At 39.1% G+C, this 19,681-nt stretch overlaps 1 protein-coding gene across 5 annotated transcripts; it reads right to left on the bottom strand.

Moving 5' to 3' along the window:
• Positions 1-1,034: 1,034 nt before the first annotated feature.
• On the bottom strand, positions 1,035-17,651 carry mia3 (MIA SH3 domain ER export factor 3). Of its 5 annotated transcripts, none has more exons than XM_067572907.1 (28): positions 17,435-17,650; positions 16,111-16,244; positions 15,927-16,013; positions 13,670-15,806; positions 12,069-12,395; positions 11,420-11,553; positions 8,670-8,801; positions 8,263-8,284; positions 8,086-8,174; positions 7,909-7,986; positions 7,633-7,743; positions 7,474-7,545; positions 7,263-7,367; positions 6,992-7,114; positions 6,793-6,874; positions 6,102-6,154; positions 5,896-5,986; positions 5,668-5,806; positions 5,232-5,394; positions 5,109-5,144; positions 4,944-5,011; positions 4,417-4,502; positions 4,016-4,129; positions 3,259-3,321; positions 3,111-3,157; positions 2,951-3,019; positions 2,070-2,436; positions 1,035-1,832 (listed from the first exon to the last, which is right to left on the bottom strand). In XM_067572907.1, exons 1-28 carry the CDS (start codon positions 17,553-17,555, stop codon positions 1,576-1,578), a joined length of 5,307 nt encoding a protein of 1,768 aa, XP_067429008.1. In that variant the 5' UTR covers positions 17,556-17,650; the 3' UTR covers positions 1,035-1,575. The 5 variants fall into 5 exon arrangements, with proteins under 5 accessions (XP_067429008.1, XP_067429011.1, XP_067429013.1 ...); XM_067572910.1 differs by lacking the exon at positions 17,435-17,650 and adding an exon at positions 17,059-17,145; XM_067572912.1 differs by lacking the exon at positions 17,435-17,650 and adding an exon at positions 16,643-16,933.
• Between the last annotated feature and the right edge of the window lie 2,030 nt (positions 17,652-19,681).

Raw genomic sequence — 19,681 nt, 5'->3', positions numbered from 1 at the left:
GAAACAATGGCCTCCCTTCTCCTACATCACTGGTAACATTATGTCATCTGCCCAGTATTTTTAACATTATTTTCATTGGATAACTGAAAATATTAAGTACATCATCTTATCCTCGGATGGATTTCCATGAAATTTGTACATCCATGCTCTCTCAGGATGAATTGTAATAATTTTGGTGATTCTGACTCTTCTAGCACCACCATCAGGTCAAATATTAAATTTGTCGAATACTTTAAGACTAAAATACCTGCAGAACAAATGACATTCCCATCCGACTCTGCTGCACTTTGTGTTTTAGTTAAGAATTTAATTCATTAGCATTTAGCTCAAAGCACCAGACCTCACAGAGCTGCTGGCATTATTAATCCATAACTGATTAACTGTTCAAGTCATTCATCAAGCAAGAACGTCTCAAATGTGACAATTTGCTGCTTTTCTTAGTTTTATATAATTATAAACTGAATATCTTCTGAGTTTTGTACTGTTGGTTGGGTGAAACGAGCAATTTGAAGACGTCACCTTACGCTCCGGGAACCTTTGATGGCCACTTGTCACTGCTTTGTGACATTTTACAAATTATACAGTTAATTAATCATTAATAAAAAGCTTAGTTGCAGCACTTCACTGGATTGTTTTTTCCATTATAAAATGTAATTCCAAGAAAAACTGCTCACAGTAAGGTCTCTGGATTATCCAGTGACAGGGGCACTGATTCAGCATTTTTTTTATGCATTTTTCAAGCAGTACGCACCACAAATAGAATTTCACCTCACTATATTTGGGTGGAGGCAGAGATCTCAGATGTCTCAAAAGCAAGCCAAGTAAAACCAAAGGTATCTGAATGTCTAAATACCACTAGATGTTAGTAAGAATGTTTTCATTTCGCCATCCTAAAATTACAGCTTCTGACTCAGCAACAGCTCAGATGTATGCCTTATTTTTTCTAAAGCCACATGTTGAAAACTATATAGACAGACGTGTGTAAAATAGATCCTCTGTAAGTGAACTGTAACCGGTTTATAGCATAACACCGACAGCTTTTACATTCTTTATTATTAAAAGTTCTACCAACATAGTAAAATAAGTTATACATCTGGCCATCAAATTACACATTTGCTTTACAGTCGGTTCTAAAGCAACAGCTTTGAGAAAATTATGGTATTTCTGAAATGCTAGAAGCTAAACCTCCCTCCTTTTCTCCTTGTTTAAAATAATTTCCACAGGAAATGACATTAAAAACATTTCGCTCCTTAAAAATCATTGCTATATATTTTTTTAAAAGATCAACACAAATGAAAAACCTCTGGCATATAATGAATTGTTATTGCACAATAAGCTGTTTAAAAAGTGGCAACCCTCTCAACTCTTGACCATAATGATTTCAGACACATAATTATTGATGATGCTTTAAATTTAAGGACCATGTTTTTTTTTGTTTTTTTTTAATAAACATCATTGCAGTTTTTATTTTATAACTGAAATATGAAAATAATCGTGATGTATGTTTGGACTGGATCTGGGTTAATGTGATGGGTACGGGGGTGTTCAAGTCCTCTGCCGTAGCTGGTGGCATTTTTAAGGCTTGACCATCGCTGGCCTCGCTGAGTCCTGAGAGGCTTCCTGCTTCAGGGGCAGGTCCTGACCAGGGCCGGTGTGAGCTCCTGCTGAGTTCTGGAGGGCTTCAGGTGGAGCCTGACCATAAGCAACACCATGCCCAGGATGGGGTGGGACACCTGGAGGCAGGTCCATTGGTGGGCTGGCATGGTCACGCGGTCCTGGGAAGCGCATGTCAGGAGGGATGGGTGGACGTGGTCCCATAGGCCCACGAACACCTGCGGGAAAGAGGACGTTTGAAAAGGGAAATATATTAGAGACGAGAGGCTCAAAAACATCCTTTATATTCTGTGATAGTGCTGGCAAAAATTAATGAACAAGACACATTTTTGTATGCATACTTGGCTGATAAAACAGATTCTGATTTTTTAGTTTGGTATGTAACCTCCCAGCACTCACAAGTCACATACCAAACTGCTGATGTGCTAGAAACAAAGCAAAAAGGTGGAACATACCAGGCGGCATCGGCCCAAAGTGATGAGGCGGAGGGGGACGGAAGTGTGGCGGCGGTGGACCCCGAGGATCAATGACATGGCCAGGGCCTGGCCTGGGGTGGAATGCATGTCCGTTGGCGGGGCGAGGTCCGAACTCAGGCAGCGGCATACCTGGGTGTCCGTTAGTGGGTAGTGGAGGCCCGTGAAGAGGAGGTGGTAAATTTGGACCATGTGGTGGTCCAGGTGGCAGATGGTACAGGCCGGGTCGTGGAGGTCTATAAGGTCCGCCTGGTGGGAGGCGGCTGTGGGGTCCGGGAGGGAGGAGTGGATCATGGGGTCCGGGGCCAGGTGAGTCCCTGATAGGAGATACTAGGAAGGATCCAGGAGCCTGAAAAAGACAGATTACAGCAGATAATGAGAAAGTACTGTTTGCTCAAATGCAGTCATTAGGATTTTAGTTTGTGCTGTAAGTGACCCGAGATGTATTATTTTAGGCATGCAGTGAAGAGATCCACAAACCACACAAGTTACTCCTAGCAAAAAGTGCATTTAGCCGGGGCTCAATCACATGACCAGTAACCACACACCATGATTCTCTGGATGAAAAAAATCAAACTGCTTACACAAATCTGTGACATCTGATACACATATTTTGCAACTTTTAAAAGACCCAAACATTTTCCAAGACACATTTGCACTGCGGCAGTTCAGTCTTGATGAAAAGAGTCACTGCTTCCCTCAGTGCTGTGAGAACAAGTGAAACCACACACTCAGCCCAAAACCTTTAGTCAGCCCAGTAAAGCAAAAATCATTAAATCTCTTCCCAAATCCAGCTTTGTTTTAGGGGGGGTGGAGTGCTTGCGTACACCTTCACACCTCGACTGGACAGCCACTGTACTCACTGGCTCTTGACTCTCTGTGGAGGCCTCAGCCTGAGTCTCTGCTTTAATCTGTGGATCTACTGCTTGTGTCTGTTTTAGAGTAAGGACATACACAAAGGAAATGTGGAAAATATTGTATAAAAATGACTGAGTATTAGAATCTGACGAGAAAAAGACTTACAGATCCATCCAAGTTGGCTGGTGATGAGCTACGGGGGCCCATCATGTCTAAAAAAAAAAAAAAAGGAGGAAAAACAGCACAACTTTAGAAACAAAAGTTATTTAATAAGAACATTAGAACCCTGAGACAATAGAACGTAGCATCTTACCCATCCCAGGGATGTGTTTGTTGTCAGGGTAACGACCATGTGGGTCTGATGGAGGGCGCGGACCTGAAGGGAGAAGAAAACAAGACGCTGAATTAATAAATGAATGATAAAATCACTCCCTGTAGCACTTTTCCTGAGAAGATAACAGGTGGAAGAAACAAAGGAAGAGCAACCCGAGTATTACAAGGGCAAAGACAGGTGACTGCTAATCCAGGAGGACAGCAGTCAAATGAAGGTAGAATTCTGGATTACTTTAAAGGCCCTGAAAACTTGGTTTCAAATTAAATTCTGTTAACATTCACAATTTCACAGCCAAAAATCAAAGAAAGTTTGGAAAAAACATCCTTCAATATTATTAATTAAGAGTTTCCACTTTAACATTCAGCTCATCTGCTTCATCAGAACTTTTTAGATGTAGGACTGTCTCTCATAGTAAGAAGCCAACTGAGAAAACATGTTTTCAGGACCTTTAAAGTCACAAATGGTGAAGCACGTTTCCACAGCAACACAAAGAAATCCTTTCAGAAAAGAACATTTCTAAATGATTCAACTAAACGCAACAAAACAAGAGCAGGAAAAAAAGAGAGTTGAAGGCAGAGGTACCGAGGAAATGCAGGAAGGAAGAAATAAAAGGAAGAACTCAAGATGAAACAGCTGAAAAGAATAAAAGTCAGGAGAGCGGGAGGAGCAACACGGGGTTGTAAAGGAGGGATGACGAGGTGAGACCCAAAGTAGGTGAAGTAATCCAGTGACTCACCATACGGGTCAATTCTTCGCCCCACTGGGGCAGAGGGTGGGCGCCTGGGACCCTCTATCATTAATGGAGGGGATGGGGCTCCCCCACTCACAGGAGAGGGCCCATATGAATCACCTGTTATGATCACACCAGTCATTTAAAAAAAAAGAAAAGAAAAGAAACACGACAATCTGTGCAATAGAGAGGTCCTCAGTCCAGGCTCTCCTCTGAGAAAGTCAAGTACACATCAAAAAGAGAAACCTCAACACGAGACAACATTTATCTGCTCAATGTCATTTAACAAAAACAAAATGAAAGAAAAAAAAAGAAGTGCAGGATTTTATTGGAAAACAGCCTTGTCTGCTCAAAGTGCGACGAGAACTGTCCAAATAAACAGCAGAGAAGGTGTGTGGTCTACTGACCTTGGCGAGGACCCGCAGGTTGTCCAGAGTTCGGTCTGAAGAGAGGAGCGCGGCGCTCATTCAGTTGGGAGGTTAGAACAGCCAGTCTGTGAAGGGGGGGAGAAAAACCAACAACTCATGGACAGATGCAAAGAACGATTTTCTGTGATTAATCTGCTGAGAATTTTCTCAATTTGTCATTCTGACATGTTAGAAAATAGTGAAACATGCCCTGAACAACTTTCTACAACACAAGGTGAGATTATTAAAGAGCTCCAACAGTCAAAAACCAAAAGTAATTCAGTTTACAAACAATATACAACAGAGAAAACAGCAAATCCTCACATTTGAGGGGTTGTTAACAGTGAATGTTTGGTATACTCGCTAAATCAATGGTTCCCAATTAGCTTTCTGGTGATAATTCAGCTAATCGTTTTCACTCTGGCCTTAGGAAGTTACATTTTTAGTTAAATCTCATTTTCAGCTGATTTGTTACAACAAAACCCCAAAACACTTCAACTATTTTTAGTAATTCTGACATCACTTACTTTTCACGGAGCTTTATTGTTTCAAGCTTCTCTTGATTGAGAGCTCGCTCTGCATTACGAGCGTTCACCTGGAGACAAAAATGTAGCATTAATATCTTAATGTCTCGGCTTATAATACCAGCTGCATACATTTATGAATAAATGCTGACACTTAGTGCAACATACCCAGTTTGAGTGAGTTTTGTTTTCCTGTTCTTTAATCTAAGAGAAAGAAGAAATTCAGTCAGGGATCAGTTAAGATTTCTCTGTTTGCTCATTAAAAAAATATCAAGCTGAACAAGAGTCTACCTGTTCCTTATAGACTTCCTCAGTCTTCTTCATTTGCTCCTCCATTTCATTAATGCGTTGCCTCAAGACTTTCACCTGCTCCTCGGCCTCAACGGCTTTTCCTCCCACCTCCGACAACATGCTCTCTTTGCTCCGACGCTCCAGCTCCTCCTTCGTTAATCTCCTGTGAAACCACAGAAACACGCTCCTATCAATAACAGCAGCACAGAGTTCATACACATCTTTTCCATTTAATATTCGCCTGGATTATGCTTTAACAGTACAGCTTATTCCTCACAGCGTCATTACGGTGAAATAACAGCCAGTAAAGCTTATAACTATAGAAAATACTTCCGATACTGTCAGACATGCTGGGAGACTGTAGCAACATTTCCTTTAGTGACCAACAACAGCTAAAAACAGAAAGTGATGAATAACTGCTGGAGGCTTCACTTACTGCTGCAGAGCATTTTCCTTTTGTTGGTACATTTCAAACATGATTTCATTTTTCTGCTGGAGGATCTTGAACTGGTTTTCGAGATGGCTCTTCTCGCTTTTCATGGTTGCAATTGCATGTTCCAGCTCCTGGTGTTGTTCTGTAGCAAATCATGATATTCAATATAATTCTATGACACATGAATTATACGATTTTGCAACAAATCTTATTTGTTCATGACCAACGTACCTTCTAGTGCCTTTCTACTCTTTTCTTCATTCAGCAGTTTTGTCATGAAGCGATCTCGCTCTTCTTCAACTACGGTGAGAGTGGTCTGGACCTGGGAGGAAAAACGTAAAATGACAAAACTTTTGAGAACTATACACTGCTAGAGGCACAAATTTGTCTCCCAGGCATTATCATAGTGAGCTTTACTCATTATCTTGCCATCTTACCCGGGAAACATCCATCATCTGTTTGATCCTGTTCTTTATGGCGGTCTTCTTATCTGTAAAAGACCATTGAACACTTTGTATTGTAAAATAAAGGCTTGACACAACTTTATACTGACTGCAGTTTCTGGCACCGCTGCATGTCTGAGGGATAACTTGAGGTTACATTATACAGCTAAGAAAAATAGATATTGTTGCTTGTTTTGATTTTGACTTCTCCTTTCCAAAAGATATGATTAATTCAGTTATACTAGACAAATTTCTCATATATAAATCCAAAATTTCCAAATCAAAAAGGTTTTTTGTTTGAATGATCTTATTACAAAGATACATTTAAATCAATTATCTGTAAAACAAGACCAAGAATGTTTGAATCACACGGAAAAACCACTGCCAAGCATTACATGAAGTCTCTGCAGCAGCACCTTATTTTTTATTGTTTTTCTGTCATTTATATATCAGCAGTTTCCCCTTATTGTATTTTTGTTTTTGAAAATGTATTTTCAATGTCAGATGTTTGAGTTTTTGTATTTTAGTTTGTTAAATACAGCTTTAAAAAAACCCAATAAAAATGACAAATACAATGAATTGTCTAATAAAATCAGAATTTATTCACAATAATTCATCTGCTCAACCCATCCACACAAAAACTCTATTACTGTTTTGACTAAATTAGAGACAGAGTTGGACTTACCAGGTGCTACTTCACCGTTAACTTTGGTGTCACCTTTCTGTAAATCACAAGCGTCTAAGTCTGCCAGCAGTTCCGACAGCACCTGCCAGAAGACATTATCGTATGTGGTCAGTCAATCATTTGATGCCAGGCTTTTTTTTTTTTAAACACCTGCTGATAAATAACAAAAATCATGACACAAATATAAGAAAAGACTGACCTCCACGTTGTGATCTTTAAGCACCACAGAGTCTTCCAGCTCTTTCTGAGACTTTTGATAGACTTTAATCTGTTCACTGAGCTCCTTGTGTTTGTCTTCCCAGGTCTTAATAGTAGACTTAAGCTGTAAAAATAGGCAAGGTCAGAGGAATGCCTCAGAAAAACACTCTGTTTCTGATTAAATGTTAGGAAATACAAAATTATTCAAAGAAATCACACGTCTTAACAAACTTCAGTGACAAAATATCCAACAAGTCTACATATTGTCTTACTGTTTTATTTTCTTCTTTCAGTGTTGCGTAGTCTTTCTCAAGACATTTGTGCTGAACATTTCGTGCATCTTCACGAATCTTGGCCTCATCCAGGAGAACAGTAGTCTACAACAAATACATACAGTTTATTAGATACACTGAACCCAAAAGCTTCATTTAATGAAGCCCGCAGAGTCTTGCAACGTTCAAAAGATTGTGCAAGTGTTTGTACCTTAGAGAGTGTTTCCTGAATCTTTTTCCTGCTAAGCTGCAGCTTCTCGTTTGACTTCTCCAATTTCTCAATCTGTTAAAGAAACCGTTACGCGTCATCATGAGTCTGAGAAGACAGTTGAAGGAATTACATGAAGGAAAAAACACTTTAAAAAATTACCCGAGTTTCATTTTGTTGAGCGTTTTCCCTCTCTTCTTTGAGCAGTTTTGCGTATGTGTTCTTTTCTTCAGCCATCTGTTCATTCCTCGTTTCTGCTTCCAAAACTTTACTCTGCAAAACAAATAGGAATTAATTTTACTTACTGTACTAACACACAAAACCTATAGTCATTTAGATTTGAGTAGGCATGAAAAGTCTAACTTCAGCCATTTTCAAATAAAACATTCACATCATGTAAAAATACATAAATAAATATTAAAAAATCCTAGATCTTACCTCGAGGTTTTGTATCTTTTTCTTTGTAGAACTCACTGTTTGTGCTGACTGTTTTTGATTTTCCTTCAGTTTTTCAGTCTTAAAAGAAAAGAAAAACAATTGAGAAAGTTGCAGAAATAAAAACAGACTTTTAATTCAGTATCTCACTGATGTTTATGGAAGATCATTAATTCTTACCTGTTTCTCAAGTTCAGACATTTTGGTGAGAGCATCATTCTTCTCTTTTTTGAGTGCTTGGATTTGCTCTATGAGCTTTTTTTCATCCACTTGATAGAAAAATACAACAAAAAATTAGTGAGGTTTTACACATCATGAGTTTGCATGTGTAATATGACAAAATAAGTGAAAACTTACCAAGGTATTCTCTCTTCTTTACCTGAAAAGTTTAGAGAGGCAATAAGGAAACATCAGTTTCATGTCTAATCAACACAGGTTAATTGACATAGCACGATCACCATGTTCATACAGTAATGCAGCTTTATCATGTCAGGAATCATTCATAAATATTTTGTCTGACAGTGATGCATATGAGGAAAAGATTGTAATTAAGTATGTTTATCTCAGTCCATGGGTAGCAGTGCGAGTCTTCAGGATCAAAAACTAATACAACCTAATCTATACAATCTAAGCTAGTACAAATACAATTCATGTGATGTTTTCTTTATATTATCAAATCAAGCAAATAAACATTTCCTCCAATGTTGGTGAGTTCTGGCACATCATTTGATCTGAGATGAGAGCAGCAATATCATCAGACTTACTGCTAACACAGTCCTCCAGAAGAAGAGGGTGAAGGTCATTACTCCAACCAAAGCAGTGATGACAACAGCTTGCCAAGGACAGCCAAACAAGGTTTCCCCTGGCCTCCACTCTTCTGGCAGTAGTGAAATCATCTGAAGACACATGAACACAAAAATACTGTTTAGGGATATGATCAGGAGGAATAGAAGAAGCTGGCTGGTTAAATATGTTTCTTGAAAATAGGAATCCTATGACAGGAGGAAAAATACCCTTGGTACCATGATTTGAATGTGAATAATACTATGAAAAGACCAGAGAGAGAAGGCAAGTACAGATTTTTAAAATATAGTGAGACTGCAGCAAACCCACAGTAGATCAAGCCTAAAAAAACTTGCAATATTTACACCCTGTGTATTCATTAACCAAAATCTGATGAGCACAAAATAAGTTTCAGTGATAAGTGATCAGTAGAAAAGTCATCAAGATATCAGAGCATTAGCATACAGTGATACAATCAAATACTTAAGTACAAAGCAGAGTCTTTACTACAGGTGTTGAAACCTCAGTTTATCACTAAAAAACACGAAGAAAAGTTGCACTGCCCAACACACCTCTTCCAACCTGTACTAACCATGCATTTTGATACCAATAAGGACTTCCTACATAGTGCACCAATGGCAGTATTAAAATGCTGCTACAGGAAACGGACAAGCAAGATTTACAAGCCAGGCAGACTTTATTTCACTGTTCAATTAATGATTAAACAATGGTTGGTTGCTGCAAAAAGGCAGAGGTAGTCGCACATTGTATCAGTAAGGTAAATGCACCAGGTTTTTATGCAAGTGTGGTCACACCAAATGGAGCTCTGCATATCATGCAACTGCAAAGAAACCTTTGAACTGAACATGTGGCAATCCAGACAGAACAAACGAACACTCTACAGCTCTAATGAAAAGTAGGGATTACATTCAAATTAACAATAAAATCACATCGCCTGAAAGGCTTAACGCTAATACTGCATTATGTTCTCTTCTTCTTCTCCAGCCGGCTGTAAATTAAAAGTACTACTTTTAATTAAAGTACTACTTTTAATTTACAGCACTGCACAAACGCAGAACTGCAACATGCCATGTTTAAGAAATCCAATCTGTATTGTCCACAGCAAAAACAAGTCACAACAATGAGCCAAGATTATTTGCATGTGGTGCCAAACACAAGTTTGATGGGTAAAATTCAGGAGGAGCTGAGGTCAATAAGCATCAGCCATATGCTTAATATGCTCATTAACACGTCAGCAGGCCATGATAGCATAATAAACACTTGACACAAGGGTCACACTGAGTCAAGTTTTCACTTACATGTTGGAGCTCCTTTAGAAAAAACATGTATACATGCTCCGGTTCGGTTACAGGTCGGGTTATTGTATCCCCCTCCATGCCTGTGTTTTAACACTGGATTAAAAACAAGAGCGGAACTAGCCACAGTGTGCTAGTTTGACAGATGTTAGCTTGCTACGTTAGCTGTCTTCAAAGTAAACCGCGCCGATATGCTAGCAGTTAGCTTTAAAAGCCTACGCATCTGAAAAATAAAAACACTTCGATACAAACACTGACAACGTTAGACAGTCGAGAAAGGCTGTAAATTGGACTTGGCGGCGACAGTTTAGGTTAGCTAACGGTGATTTAACGTTACGGATGAGTCGTCAAATCCGGTTCACTGTCAGAAAACAGAGCTGGAGGTTCACTATGGATACCAACTGTTAGTACAAAAAATAAAGATTTTGGCCGTATTAAACGTAATGTTATCATACGACTTGACTATCTGCTTTTCCATGCCAAAATAAAGCCCAGTTGTCGTGCTAACAGCCAGCTCAGCACCGGCTGTGTTGAACTTCAGCCTACAGCTCGACAGCCAACAACACTGGGGGAGGGCCGTGAGATGTTCAGGTGAAATCGGTAATTCGAGGTTTCCCTGTTATTGAGTACCCAATACACGACCTGTATCTGCGTGCTGACGACGTGTGAGTGCAGGAGGGTTCATGTGTTCAAATTGCTGTAATATGAGCAATAGGACAGGCCTGTGTGACGTGTGCTGTTACCAGAAGCATATCTGAGGCCGGTGCAGTGAGGCTTGTAGGTTGTCAGTATACACCAGAATTTCCCAAACTTTTTCTATTGGTAATATTCTCTCTCTCTCTCTCACACACACACACAATTTTGCGCAGCTATCTTTGTTAGGACAGTGCACTGACTTCCATTCATTGTGGACAGCCTATCCCAAACCCTAACCCTAGACTATTTTTGTTTGTTCTCTCCTCAGTTAGTTCCAACAACAATAGAAACACAGCACACGCAGATTGAGTAGGTGATGACAGACTTATGACGTGGAAAAATGTCGATCTACTTTACTTCAAAATCAATAATCAATTGTTGTGGGAATGAAAGGGAGTGATGGGGGAAGATGCAGCAGAGACAGATTCAACCATAAAGTAATTAGTGCAGACATAGCTTGAAGAAGATATACAATCATTCTGCTTTTTTTTGCTGAATCATATTGTCTCCTCATGGCCTGGCAACATATGTTCTGTGGCCCAGTAGCTGTCCACAGCCTGGTGGTTAAGAACCACTGATATGCTGATGGTTAAAGTCTTATATCAGGAGAGTCAATGTTCGAAAAATGTATCATCATTTTTTATATTTTTGATTTTATGGATTGAAATGTGTCACTGATTAAACTAGTGTATACAGTATCTTAGAATTCTTAGACTTACCACAATGGTCCACTCTGTAACCTTAGTCTTGATCATTGAAATGATGCAGCCCATGTAAACCATTCCAGTTGAGAATAATCCCACTTCTTCTTCTTCATGAAATTCAGAACCTGGTTCCATGGAGTCCAAAGATTCTGGAGGAACAAAATTTAGCCTATTACACCGAGGTTTGCACTGCAATCCAGTTTGTTCATGCATCAGAAACAGCTGAATTAATCTGTGGATATGAAAAACCCCAAACTATAAACCAACCAACCAAGACTACTTTTTAATTTCAACACAAGAAAAACCTCGAGCATCCTTACTTGTAACTGACTAATCTGCTGAACCCCAAGAATTAACTTTTAAATCAAAATATGCTATATTTTTTCATAATACAAATACAGTATCCTCAAAACAGGTTTTTATATTCCCTTCATGCCACAAATCATGAGGATTTCTGTATAAATATGTCAAATTTAAGGGGAAGGCTTGGCAAAAACACAATTGTCTAATGATAAAGACTTGCACAATGGAAGCTAATAGAGAAGCTCTTGCTTCTAGGTTAAAGAACATTGTTAAAATGCTAAGGAAATGACATTTTACAGACACAAATGATCACTTGGACATAGAAAACTTGATTGATCATTCATGCTGCTAGATTACCAACCTGAGGGTGAGCGCTCCACTGCAACACCAAGGCCCATGTCTAAAGGATTTTCCAGAGTGGCTTGAGGAACCTTTTGCATTTCGTCTGAGGCACTGAAGCTTGGCTGATTGTCTTTGTTTTTATTGAAGTGTCCACCATCCTCCTCCACACTGACATCCGATCCAGTGTGCACTTCATCCAAACGGATCTGCTCCTCTTCAACCTCAGCTGGCTTTTCCTCAAGATCTGTTACTGTGAGGTTGTCATCACTTTCTGCCTCAGGGACGATAGATTTTTCCTCTTTGACTGTGTGGGACATGTCTTCATTGACATTCAATTCATGTTCATCTACAATGAAATGATTGAAAAACACAAAAGCAATAAGACTTTACTCTTGGGAGTGATTTCTCAGGTATATATTTAAATATTTCTAGGTAGAGAGGAATTTATTCCTTGTAGGAGAATTCCCTTTATGAGGTGTGTACTGGTTTACATTCAAGCATAACTGATCTAGTGACGGCAGGTGTGGTCTATCACTCTGTCAAGAGAGCGCTATTTGCTAAGTAGGAGGTCAGCAGTGTTAAGGCCTGTACAATCATCAATTGGAGCCAAACTACTTTAAATGTGTAATCTGTAATTAGGCGTCACACTACATGACATCTACGGATGCACCAATCCAACGTTATCACTCCTGATATTGATTTCAATACTCAGGGTATCCTGCTGATACGGATTCCTGATCTAATACCCAAGCTTTCTTTAAGTTCAGGTATTGGCTGCCCAACTCACTTATAATTGATGTAAATAATAGCAGAAACACAGCATTTTATAACAACATTAACGGTCAGTATCGCCCCAATATGGAACTGGCGTATTGGATCCATGCATCCCTAAAGATATCTGCAAATAAAGATTTTCTATTTGGATATTACAGACTTTGAAGAAAAAGAGTGGCCATTCAATGTGTAAATTAGGCCCTGTTCACATTTTGTACTAATTGCATGTGAGATATCAGCTAAAGTATACTATGGATACAGCAGGATCAAACAGCTAAAGCAATATACTAACTACCAAACTGAGACTCCACTTATTCAATTTTGCAGCATACACAAAGCCTGAAAAAAATGTAAACACAGTTGAGTACAGCTGCATTGATTACGCCAACCTACTAGGACAATATTTATGTATATTTATATCTATTTTCCAGCAGCACAGCCTAGTATTAATGTGGACATTTTAGCAGTGGCTGCAATTCATTGTTGGCAGAGAGAGTTAAACATCACATCTGATCACTGGAGACGTGTTCTGCTGCCAGCTGTGAACTGCAACCACTTTCAATCGGATGAAGACACAATCTGGATATGTCTGGTAACAAGATACTGGTCTGCTGCATATCTGCCTTGCCCCAGTATCAAATTCTGCACTCATTTTATCAGTCAATCATAAGCTGATGCAATATACAGTACCTGTCTGTGAAAGACCCATATCAGTGGTTAAAAAAATATTTGCAATGAATCAGTCTCTATCTCTACAAAAAACATCAGAATCAATCATTTTCCAACCCACTTTTTTATGAGATAGCGCCCCCCAATGCAAATTTGGAATATAAAAAACAAACCTACCTTGGTCTTTATCTGGTACTTTCTCTACTGCCATAGGCGTGCTATCACTTGCTGTTGAATACTTCTGTCGAAGGTTGAATGCCAGCTCCTGGAAGTCGTCCAATATCTCAGTTTCCTCGTCCAAACTACTTGTGTTCATTTGGTTCTCATCATTGTGTTTTGCGCCCTGGTTATCCAGCATCTTCTCAATCTCGTCCAGGATAGCATTCTCTGAGGCTTCCAGGATACTCTCAAGTGCATTTTCGATGTCTTGCGTAGTGCCTGGTTGTGAGAGACGAGTAGCCCGCAACTCTGCGTCCAGCTCGGTGAACATGGCCTCCACTTTGAAGAGATTCTTGAGACCCAGGATCTTCTGGAAGCGCTCCATTTTCTCCTCTGTGAAGTGGTCTCGCAGCAGAATCAGTCTCATTATGCTATCGCTGTATTCCGGCTCTGGTGTCGACATGGTGGGCTGAGTTGTTTCTGGTGAGGGTTTCTTAGTGTCATCCGATTGTGAAAAAGAAAGCGCATTTTCATCTTCAAGTAATTCTTCTTTTTCTTCATACCTGTCCTCATCTAGCTCGGTGTATTTCTCATCTTCCTTCTCCTCTGTAAGTACTTCCTCATCAATCTGTGGTTTGACAGATAATTCTGGTTGACTGTTATTACTTTCTAAATCTGTAATGGAACGGTCACGATATTGATCGAGTAGTTTGTCATCTGCTTTCTTCTCGTCGTCATCTCTAAGATCTGAATCCTTTAAGTGCCTCTCCTCAATAGACAGATCCTGACGTGTTTCAGTTTCCGTACTGGCTAAATCTTGATCAGTTGCTGTTTTGTTTTCGTCTGATGTCTCGTCTAAATCCTCTCTATACCCCATTGTAATGTTACTGTCCTGTATATTTTCATTTTCATCACTGACCTCTTCGGTCACTTCTTCCTCCTCTTCATATTTATCCTCAATGGGTTCATCTGTTGTTTTAATATCTGATTTTTGAGTATGAGGGTCATCCTGTGATACTGGATCAATTAAAACTGTACTCGCTTCTGTTTGATTGTGTATCAGCTCATCAGTAGGTTTCAATGTTTCATCCTGAGGTTCCTTGTGTTTGACTGCCACTTCATCATGATCATCATCATGCTCAAACAACAGTTTCTCAGAATCGCTGAGTGTTTCTTTACTATCTGTATGCACGGACATTGAATTAGGAGAATCTTCAAAATCTGGATCTATTTTTTCTGGCTCTTTTGGTGACTCTGGTGTTAGTGGTTCTATATCTTTCTTTGCTTCCTCAAAACTCAGAGGGGTTTTTGAAGCAGCTTCCTCCTCATCCTCGTCATCCTCGTCTTCCTCTGAACTCAAACTTTCTGCTGTCCTCTCCCCCCCAGTCACGACTGAAAAAACTGCATCTCCGAGTGTTGTCCACATGTTCTTCTCCTCCTCAGTTTTTGGTTCATTGTCTTGTGTCATGGGAGGAATTTCCTGATTTTCAAGGGAATCGGATTCTGGGGTGTCGCCTGCTTGTTCAAAGAAAGGCAGCAATGGAGTTTCTGTTTTAGGATCAGTGTCATCTTCAGGATGATCTTCCAATTTTTCACTTTCTTCCTCTTCCTCATACGGGGTGATTTTCGTGGTGGTTTCCGCATCAGTGGTGACAGCATCAAAAGTTGTTCCGAAGGTCGTTTTTAACTCAGGGATTTGCACACCTTCAGAAATCGACACTGGTTCGTTTTCTGAAATGAAATCATCTTTGGGCAGAGATTCCACCTCCTGTTTTGTGGGTGTATCTTTGGTTTTCTCTTTGTCTTCTGTAGCTCTCTCAGTACCATCAAGTGTAGATGCTGCATCAGGCTCTACTTCTTTTGTAGAAGGCGATTCATCTTCCAAATCAGGTTGAGGCAAAGAGGCACTTTGATCGCCTGGGACCGCGTCAAGATCCTCAGAGTCATCATAAGGCTCAATCAGTTTTTCACTGTCAGTTGCCTCTTCTTCTTCTGATGGCTTTGTTTCATTTTGAGTGCCTTCTGCTTCTTCGATTTGGTCAGATGTTCCATTATTTTCACTGTCATTCTCCTCTGCCATGGCACCCAACAGTGAATCTACGTCATAATTGTCAAACCTATCGTATCCAGTGTCAAAACAGACAAAATCTGTTTCCTGAAAAGAAGACACAAAAAGAAAAAAAATTCACAAAAATATACATGTCTCAACTGGTACATAGACACCGGGGGATAAAGAAATACTGTATCACAGGTGATCAGCAACTAATTTTCATACCTCTGCTGGAACTTCATGTTCTTTGTCGGTATAAACATGGTTGATTGCAAGAAGGTCCTTTGGGAAATAGCCAAATTGACTTCCAACCTATTGACAAATAAACGAAGAAAACATATAGATGATTATACCTACACAGGGCACCCTAGATCCAGTACAGATTAAATATTAACCCAAGGATACTTACACTTCCGGCCCACATGTCAGTCCTTCTGCCTGACAATTTGTAGTATACATAGACAGTTTCTGATTTCTTGAATGACAAGAACCGACAGTCCGGTCCTGAGAAATCTGTCACTGCTTTTCCCCGACATAAGAGCACTGTGAAAGCAAATGTGAAGAATTGTTACAAGAAGGTAAACTGTATTCATTTTGCTAGTTTGCATGTAATGCTCATTTCAAGAATGCAGAAGGCAAACTAGCAGCAACTTCTCTGTTTGCTGTTAATAAGATTTTTTTAAGCATTGCGGACAAAAAAAATATTCATCATTTCCGAGGGTTACAAAACATGCAATTTCAACATACAAAACTGATGCAACTAAAGATGGCAAACAAGACAAGAGTGAAAAACTGTATCTGCATTGTCTTGCATGAAATGCCAAGACTAAACCCAAAAACTCATGGTTTTAGTCTTGGTTAAAATATTTTACTTTTTTTTTTCACCATTAGCTAGAAAATTAAAAGCAAAGAAACTATTCTACTTCTGTCTCCAGTCTTACTTTTCTCACTGACTTGTGTTACTGCTGCGACTTAGTCTTTTTTTTTAGATTTTATGTCGTCGTTGTAATTACTTCTTATCACCTGCACCAGCCTGTTTGGTTGGCTTTGGTCACATATTTTGTCAATAACATAAACTACAACAGCTCCCTAAGACTTGACATAGGTTTGTTCAAATCTAGTAATCCAAACTGAGCAGACAACGTGAATTGACATGCCCTGAAACTCTCATTATCAGTTCGTCGCATTAGTTTTCTATAGTTTATAGTTTTCTAAGCTAGTAATCTTGAGAAATGTTTAGCTAAAGTGTATCGAGTAACGCCAGCTATAAGAAAAAAGTAGTAAACAGCCAGAGTCAATACTAATGTGGCTCAACAATAGGGCTATCGAGGCTTGTGCTTGTGCTAGCTCATGTTACCTATTGTTTGTCCAGGTACTAACATTGGCAGAGCTTTTTTCCCAAGCTGACCGGCCGGTGGCTAATTAGCTGCTAACATTAGCTTCCACTACTCGCCCAGAGAGGCCCGGAGCTGCCAGGCAACCGGCCAACACAGGCTGCGTATGAACGGATAACCCCCCCCCTCTCCCCCAAGCTCATGACCGGTGTTAACATTAACCTACAGCACAACCTAAACACCATCAGAACAACTGCAAGTGGTTATCTGGGCTGCAAATATCGATTGGCGACAGGTCAAAAGATAAGGCGCAATTTATGGCTAGCTGTATGTGATGTAGGGAAGAAGCATCCTTGCAGTCCTGATGAGCTCGTATTTACAACAAGCCTACAAACTTACTGCTGCACTCCTCATCGGCGCATCTTTTAAAGTCGGAGAACCGCTTTTCCAAGGCTGCAGTTGAAATAAAATTAAATAAAAGTAATAAAAAGCCATTTCGGTAAAAGTGTTTTGCTGCCATGCTGGCAGTTTTGTTGCCTGGCTTGATCCTGCTGCTGGAGCATGAGCACTGGGCTGAAGGAGCCGACACGTCAGCACATCAGATCCGGCTGGGTGGAGGCTCAGATAGCTTTTCACAGATACAGACGGGATATGGCTGCTTTAAGTGACCATCTGTGACAAAAACACAGGCAGAGGTGGAAAGTAAATATTTACTCAGTTACTCTTAAGTACAATTTTGAGGTACTTGTACTTTACTTGAGTATTTCCATTTGATGCTACTTTATACTTCCTCTCCGCTACATTTCAGAGAGAAATATTGTACTTTCTACTCCACTACATTTATTTGACAGCTTTAGTTACTTTTCAGATGAAGATTTGACACAATGGATAATATAACAAGCTTTTAAAATACAAAACATTGTTAAAGATGAAACCAGTGGTTTCCAACCTTTTTGGCGTTTGACGTCTTACAAAAAGCAGTGAGTTGTTAACAGCTCCATCAAATAGCGATTTTTCCCTCTGAACTTCTCACATGGTTTCATTTAAAAAATGTTCAAATGAGCCAATATTTCACCAAAAATCAAAGATTAGAGAAAAAAACTGAAAACATATTTGTGTATCAGACCCTTTGGAGGGGCTGGACCCATAGCTTGGGAACCACTGGAATAAACTAGCAATACTTTAATTACATTTTGCTGCTAATACTTAGGTACTTAAGTAAGTAGGATTTTCCATGCAGGAAAGGTTTCAGTAAAGGATCTGAGTACCTCTTCTACCACTGCAGACTGAAGTAGCTGCAGTGATAAGAGAGAAACTGCACAAGAAATAAGCCTCATCATCTTGTATGTGCAGTCTCCTCTGGAATAATGCATTAGGGCATCAAACATTATGCACAGAAAGATTAAAGAGATTTAAAACTCAGTCCTCCTTATAAATATTTGAATATTCACATAGATGTGTCTGACTGGTGTATGGAAATGTGTTTAATCCTCTCTAGAGCCCTCTGTAAACAAGTATACAGTTTAGTATTGTGCAACCATGTTGCAAACAGAAAAACATAACAAAACTGTGATTTAATACTGAAGAATTGATCAATTGCTGTCAGTCCAAAAAATTTGAAGCAATATCACAACAATTCTGTTTCAATCAGTGAACAATGCCTGAAGATCTGAGAACAGCTGGAAGTGTTGATATCTTTAAACATAAACTTAAAACCTCTTTAGCCTAGCTTTTGATTTATAGACATTATTTACTAAATTTTGTTTACCTATTTTATTATATTCATGTCGTAAAATTTTATTTTATTTTTTCCCACTTATTGATTTTATTTGTCTTTACTTTATATATATATTATCTATTTTTTTAATCTACTTTTTATTTCACTCTATTTTATTATTAGCATAGTTTTTAAATCTATTTTATTTTAATACATTTTCATAATTTTATTTCTTGTGTGCTTTAGTGCTTTGTTTTAACTGTTTACTGTCTACATTTATTCTGTCTGAAGCACTCTGAATTGCACTAACCTGTATGAAAAGTGCTATAAAGTTTGATTGATTTATGACCCCCCCCCCCCCCCTTTAAAATACTTCCTTTAAAATATTGGAAGTCTTCTTAGCTTTGTTGTTCTTCACATCTTCGATTTTCGATTAAGGTGCTATACTGCTTGAGTTCAACAATAAACTGATGAAAGCAGGTTTGGAGCCAGACCATTTAGATTTATGGATGTGGAATTTACCAGGAATGATCAACAGCTGAATTATAGGTTGATATTTCTATCCAACCCACTGAACACAACATATAACACCACATCAAATGCACCAATCTGTGCATCAGTACCCTTTTTCCTATTTATAAAGTTTGGATATCTAACCAAAATAAATTTTAATGGGCACAGTGAAAAAATGAAATATTGTTTCCCTATCTTAGTTGCAAAAAACACAGACATAGTCTATATTTAGCCTTAATCCTTCCAACACTTCTTTTACAAGGTAAATTCGGTGTAAAATACTGAAAGAAACTTGCTGTATCTATTTTGAATTCAGTTTTCCCTCTGTAAATCACCCATGATAGAAGACCAAAAGACCTTTGCTGCAGGAGATGTAACACAGTCCGAGTATTTTATCACTTTATTTTTAGAAAGCA

Source organism: Thunnus thynnus, chromosome 18, assembly GCF_963924715.1.
Source record: "Thunnus thynnus chromosome 18, fThuThy2.1, whole genome shotgun sequence".
Classification (NCBI taxonomy): Eukaryota; Metazoa; Chordata; class Actinopteri; order Scombriformes; family Scombridae; genus Thunnus; species Thunnus thynnus.
The sequence above is the reverse complement of the archived record's forward strand: the minus strand, read 5'-3'. Positions and strand labels throughout refer to the sequence as shown.